At 46.6% G+C, this 7,189-nt stretch overlaps 1 protein-coding gene across 1 annotated transcript in view; it reads right to left on the reverse strand.

The window, feature by feature from the left end:
* LOC144509803 (solute carrier family 2, facilitated glucose transporter member 1) overlaps positions 1-6,210 on the reverse strand; it is a 52,109-nt gene extending 45,899 nt beyond the window's left edge. Inside the window, exon 1 of the mRNA XM_078238621.1 lies at positions 6,143-6,210. Within this exon, the coding sequence (XP_078094747.1) occupies positions 6,143-6,205 (63 nt within the window). The 5' untranslated portion in view covers positions 6,206-6,210. The remainder of the gene's footprint in view (positions 1-6,142) is intronic.
* Between the last annotated feature and the right edge of the window lie 979 nt (positions 6,211-7,189).

Here is a 7,189-nt window from a genome sequence, read left to right on the forward strand (position 1 = left end):
TGTACGTTCTACTTTGGTTTGTCCTTCCAATGTGCAATATCTCACACTTGTCTGCGTTAAATTCCATTTGCCATTTTTCAGCCCATTTTTCTAGTTGGTCCAAATCCCTCTGCAAGCTTTGAAAACCTTCCTCACTGTCCACTACACCTCCAATCTTTGTATCATCAGCAAACTTGCTGATCCAATTTACCACATTATCATCCAGATCATTGATATAGATGACAAACAACAATGGACCCAACACCGATCCCTGCGGCACACCACTAGTCACAGGCCTCCACTCAGAGAAGCAATCCTCCACAACCACTCTCTGGCTTCTTCCATTGAGCCAGTGTCTAATCCAATTTACTACCTCCCCATGTATACCTAGCGACTGAACCTTCCTAACTAACCTCCCATGAGGGACCTTGTCAAAGGCCTTGCTGAAATCCAGGTAGACAACATCCACCGCCTTCCCTTCATCCACTTTCCTGGTAACCTCCTCGAAAAACTCTAATAGATTGGTCAAACATGACCTACCACGCACAAAGCCATGTTGACTCTCCCTAATAAGTCCCTGTCTATCCAAATATTTGTAGATCCTATCCCTTATCACACCTTCCAATAACTTGCCCACCACCGACGTCAAACTTACTGGCCTATAATTTCCCAGATTTCTTTTGAAACCTTTTTTAAACAACGGAACAACATGAGCCACCCTCCAATCATCCGGCACCTCCCCCGTGAATACTGACATTTTAAATATGTCTGCCAAGGCCCCTGCAAGTTCAACACTAGCTTCCCTCAAGGTCCGTGGGAATACCCTGTCCGGTCCTGGGGATTTATCCAATCTGATTTGCCTCAAGACAGTGAGCACCTCCTCCCCTTTAATCTGCAAAGGTTCCATGACCTCCCTACCTGTTTGCCCTATTTCCGTAGACTTCATGCCCGTTTCCTCAGTAAATACGGATGCAAAAAAACCATTTAGTATCTCCCCCATCTCTTTTGGTTCCATACACAGTCTATCACTCTGGTCTTCAAGAGGACCAATTTTATCCCTCACTATCCTTTTGCCCCAGCACCCTGGCAGTGACCCTATGCCTGCATGGGTTTCCTCCGGGTGCTCTGGTTTCCTCCCACAGTCCAAAGATGCACAGGTTAGGTGGATTGACCATGCTAAATTGCTCCTTAGTGTTCCAAGATATTAGGTTCGGGGGACTGGCAGGATAAATATGGGTAATGGGGTTATGGGGTAAGCCTGGATAAGAGTCAGTGTAGACACGATGGGATAAATAGCCTCCTTTTGCACTGTAGGGACTTTAAGTGCGCACCTGGCAGTGCCCTGGTATCCTGGTGTTACCATGTGGGCACGGTTAAAGTGTCAGGTTGGTACTGCTACATGGGCACTGTCTGGCCATGTCCCCGACCACCCGGGGGCCTCAATGGCCTCCAACCCCTTCTCCCCCTGCCCCTGCCGGGTGGCCATCATGCTTAGTTTCCATTTGTGGAGATCAGCAGTGATTCTCACTGGGTTTCTGCTCAGCTGAGGGAAACATGGGGTTCAGTGAGAGGGAGGAACTGAAGAAAGTCAATATTAGTAGAGAAATGGTATTGGGAAATTGATGGGATTGAAGGTGGATAAATCCCCAGGGCTGATAATTTACATCAGAGTACTTAAGGAAGTGGCTCTAGAAACAGTGGATGCATTGGCGGTCATCTTCCAAGATTCTGTAGACTCTGGAACAGTTCCTACAGATTGGAAGGCAGCAAATGTCACTCCAATATTTAAAAAGGGAGATGGAGAGTAAACGAGGAATTAATGACCAGTGAGCCTGACGTCGGGAGTGGGGCAAAGTCTAGAGTCCATTATCAAAGATTTTATAGCAGAGCACTTGATAAACAGTGACAGAATCAGACATGGCGGATCAGCCAGATCTGATTGAATGGCAGAGCAGGCTTGAGGGGCCGAATGGCCTACTCCTGCTCGTATTTCTTGTGGTCTCAAAACAGGAAATGATGCTCTTATTTAAGATTTGATTGTTTTGCTATCGGCCCAAATATTGTCATATTGAATAAAGATGGGAATAAGTAATGAAATTCCTGACAAAATACAGTCGTTCTACTGGGATGCGGCTGTGGAATTCCATTGATAGCTATTGTTTCAGGATAGGTTGCAGTTCTGTTTCATTAAGTTGAGGTCACAGAGGATTTCAGAGAGTTATCTTTCTGTATGGTTATTGTCTTGCTCACAAAATGAAGGATAAACCCGAAATGGGCCCTGATCTGCGGAACAAATTGGAGTTGAGAGAGCAGGTGGCCTTTTCTTTTCTGCCAATACACCTGGAACTGCAAGGAACCTGAGTTCATTGAATCATTGAATCCCTACAGTGCAAAAGGAGGCCATTCAGCCCATTGTGTCTGCAGTGACTCTCTGACAGAGTATCTTCCTAGGCCCTCTCCCCCACCTTATCCCCGCAACTCCAGACATTTAAAATGGCCAATCCACCTAACCAGCACATTTTGGGATACTAAGGGACATTTTAGCATGGCCAATCAACTTAATCTGCACATCTTTGGACTGTGGGAGAAAACCACAGCACCCAGAGGAAACCCACGCAGACACGGGGAGAGCATGCAAACTCCACACAGGCAGTGACCCAAGGCTAGAGTTCAACCTGGGTCCCTGGTGCTGTGAGGCAGCAGTGCTAACCACTGTGCCGCCCTCAGTTAATCTCCATGTCTTGACAATGGCATTAAAATGGAAATTACTCTTTCTGTGGTTAATGGCCGCATACACTTCTCCACCTAATTAGAAAGATTAATTTCACTGTTTTCAGATTCTCTGACTCCAAAGTTGAAGTCCAGAAGCTGAGTGTGAAAAGGTCAGTGTTATTCAGGGTATGTGGATGAGTGATTCGCAAACCTGGAATTCGCTACCCCAAAGTGCGGTGGACGCTGGGACAGTGAGTAAATTTAAGGAGGAGTTAGACAGATTTTTAATTGGTAATGGGTTGAAGGGTTACAGGGAGAAGGCAGGAAAATGGGGACGAGGAACACATCAGCCATGATCGAATGGTGGAGCAGACTCGAAGGGCCGAATGGCCTAACTCCGCCCCTATTTCTTATGAATTTATGAACTTATAAACTCCATTACCTGACAAAGGCCCAACCATCAGAAATTATTTACCAGGACAATGGAAAGAGAGGCTCTGGTCACATGACAGCTGATAATGATGTTTATTTAATAAACCACATTCTGAGCAGATACCATAGAAACGTCCGGACCAGCGTCGGATAATGTCCCTGCCTCCAAAACACCAGCATGCAGAGACTTGTACAGGCTCTCTCCATGAGGAACTGTGCCATGAATTCACTACAGAACTTTGTTACTGCACTTTGACTGAAGTGGGACAAAGGAAATCGGCTACTCAAACAAACAACATTAATTCCATCTCCCTAAAACTCCAAACCCTTATCCTCAGCGGACAATTCAAATCTTCACCCGAGGGAAAATAAACACCTCAAAATTCTCAAAATCCTAAAACACACACTATCTCTGTATAAACAACCTTTTCTTGAGTGTATGTGCACCTGTAACAATGAGTTTAAAGTTTATTAATGTCACAAGTAGGCTTACATTAACACTGCAATGAAGTTACTATGAAAATCCCCTCGTCATCACACGCTGGCACCTGTTCGGGTACACTGAGGGAGAATTTAGCACGGCCACTGCACCTAACCAGCACGTCTTTGGACTGTGGAAGGAAACTGGAGCACCTGGAGGAAATCTACGCAGACACAGGGAGAACGTGCAGACTCCACACAGTCACCCAAGGCCAGAATTGAACCCAGGTCCCTGGAGCTGTGAGGCAGCAGTGCTAACCACTGTGCCACCATGAGTGTAATCGTGAATATACTCAAGCTTACTAGAAAACCTGTCATATGTCAGTTCCTGGCAGTTACAATACTCAGATTAATTTTTTTCTAACACTCTGTCCTTGATCAGTCAAGAGTTCGGAAAAAAGGGGACCCAATCCCTGTCACCGCTCCCCTGTCTGGAACATTATTCTTAATTGTCCCTTCATCAAAAACCAGTACCTCAGAGCAAATTGTCAAAGCTGTGTGCAGAGAAAAGACTCAATCAGTTGAATGGACTTTTCTCAGCCCTTTTCTCGGTATTGGACCTTCCCTGAACACAGTCAGAACATGAGTCCATCTCCCTCTTGTATCCTGTTACTCATGAACATTACCCAATCTCTACACATGGTTGGATCACATCCAAAACCTCTGGGCTGTCAGTATAGAATTCCCCGACCCAACCAACTCTGGATGTAAAGACTCCTCAATGCATCAGCAAAAACAAATGTTTGTTATCTCCAGTCTCAGCTTACACCCAAATAAATATTGCTCACCCTAAACTCGCACCCAGTCCCATTCGCCCATCACCCTTGTACTCACCGACCTACGCAGGCTCCCGGTTCAACAATACCTCAGCCTTAGATTTTTCACCTACATCTATAAAGCTCTCCATGTCCATGTCCTTGTCCCTCTCTTTCTCTGCATCCTCCTCCAACTCCTACATCCCTCCCTATCTCTGTAATGTCCTCCAGCCCCTACAACCCTCCCTATCTCTGTAACTTCCTCTAGTCCCTCCCTATCCCTGTAACGTCTTCCAGCCCCTACAACCTTCCCTATCCCTGTAACCTACTCTAGTCCCTACACCCTTTTCTATCTCTGTAACCTCCTCCAGCCCTTACACCCCTTCCTTTCTCTGTAACCTCCTCCAACCCCTAAACCCTCCCTATTTTTGTAACCTTCTCCAGCCCCCTACACCCCCTCCCTATTTCTGTAACCTTCTCCAGCCCCCTACACCCCTCCCTATCCCTGTAACGTCCTCCAGCCCCTAAACCCTCCCTATTTCTGTAACCTTCTCCAGCCCCCTACACCCCCTCCCTATCTCTGTAATCTCCTCCAGCCCTAAACCCCTCCCTATTTCAGTAACCTCCTCCAACCCCCACAACCCACCCTATCTCTGTAATCTCCTCCAGCCCCTCTACACCCCTTGCTAGCTCTGTAACCTCCTCCAGCCCCTACAATCCTCCCTATCTCTGTAACCTCCTCCATCCCCTACAACCCTCCCTATCTTTGTAACCTCCTCTAGTCCCTATACCCCTCCCTATCCCTGTAACCAACCCCTACAACCCTCCCTATCCCTGTAACCTCCTCTAGTCCCTACACCTTTCCTATATTTGTAACCTCCTCCAGCCCTTCCTTTCTCTGTAACCTCCTCCAACCCCTAAACCCTCCCTATTTCTGTAACCTTCTCCAGCCCCCTACACCCCCTCCCTATTTCTGTAACCTTCTCCAGCCCCCTACACCCCCTCCCTATTTCTGTAACCTTCTCCAGCCCCCTACACCCCCTCCCTATTTCTGTAACCTTCTCCAGCCCCCTACAACACTTCCTATCCCTGTAACTTCCTCTGGTCCCTACACCCCCTCCCTGTCCCTGTAACTTCCTCTGGTCCCTACACCCCTCCCTATCCCTGTAACGTCCTCCAGCCCTAAACCCTCCCTATCTCTGTAACCTCCTCCAGCCCCTAAACTTTTCCATCACTCCACCTCTCCCTGCTGCTTCAGTGTTAGCCTGATCATTGCTCCTGTGAGATGCCGAGGGACATTGTGTGATTTGAAAGGCAATGCCTGAATGTAAATTGTTGCAGCTTTCTGCCCTGCTTATGGGTAGACAGAAAACCTCCCCCTACAATTTTCGTCAAAAACATTGTCACCTGCAAGGTAACTACCCTGTAACTAACCGCGTGCGCCTGGGTTTCTTTAGTCATGGGCAGCAAGTCCATCAAATGGAAATAAGTCACACGATTGTAAATCAGAACAAAATGTTCTGCTTTGAACATGAATCAGAAATGAAAGCCCGGAATGGTTTCTCTGTATGTCGGGAATTTTAAAGACAATTGTTATCGCCAGCCGGGTGCTGGGATTAATTAATACTAAACTGAATAGAGATACAAGTTAACTCTTGGAATCTCCCACCCTGACAACATTCCGACTTCATTCCTACAGTCACAACTAACCAAACAAAGAGGGTGATCTGAATCTGATGAATCTCAGTGCTGTACATATGGAACAGTATCTCATTTGTACTCACCCATATGTCAGAGGATTTTAATCCATTAAAGATGCGAATAATCCGATTCTTTATTTGAGACATTATTATCTGCCCTGTCAAACAAATAAACAGATTGGGTTCGTAATCTGCTTCACTGTAATTATTGTCTGCTAAGACTTTTACAGCCTCCAATATAATCAAAAGAAGCATCCTTTGGGCTATTTTGTTTCTTGCCACTGTCCCACCTGAACATGCTGATTTACACATGAATAACGAGAAGGAATCATGTAAACACACACAGAGGACACTGTCCACAGCTTTCAGCTTCTCTGCCGTTTGGCCATTCACACCTTCTATTCTCTCTATGGGCTGCCATTAGCAGCCTTTCCCCTGGTTTCTGTGGCGATGACTCATCTTTCATTCCCTTACCCTGCAGTATAAATATCTCCCACTTTCTATGCCTTTTAGCTTTGACAAAGGGTCATCTGGGCTCGAAACGTCAGTTCTTTTCTCTCCTTACAGATGCTGCCAGACCCACTGAGATTTTCCAGCGTTTTCTCTTTTGGTTTCAGAGGACAATGTTATTCCCCGTCAGCACTGGATATGAAGCCTGAATGCTGTGCGGTCAGATAGAATTCATCGTGCGCTTGTTTGGTTCACAGTGGAACTCCAAGCTGACCATTTGGTGAAGAACTGACAAAATGCATCATTTTTTAAAAATCATTTATGGGATGTGGGCGTCGCTGGCTAAGCCAGCATTTATCTCCCATCGCTAATTGCCCTTGAGAAGGTGGTGGTGAGCTGCCTTCTTTAACCGCTGCAGTCCATATGATGTAGATACACCCGCAACTTTCACAGATGCCCCATAGAAAGCATTCTTTCTGGGTGTATCATAGCTTGGAATGGCTCCTGCTCTGCCCAAGACCGCAAGAAACTACAAAAGGTCGTGAACGAAGCCCAGTCCATCACTCAAACCAGCCTCCCATCCATTGACTCTGTCTACACTTCCCGCTGCCTCAGAAAAGCAGCCAGCATAATCAAGGACACCCACGCACCCCGGACATTCTCTCTCCCACCTTCTTCCAT

The sequence above is a fragment of the Mustelus asterias genome, chromosome 22 (assembly GCF_964213995.1).
Source record: "Mustelus asterias chromosome 22, sMusAst1.hap1.1, whole genome shotgun sequence".
In the NCBI taxonomy this organism is placed as follows: domain Eukaryota; kingdom Metazoa; phylum Chordata; class Chondrichthyes; order Carcharhiniformes; family Triakidae; genus Mustelus; species Mustelus asterias.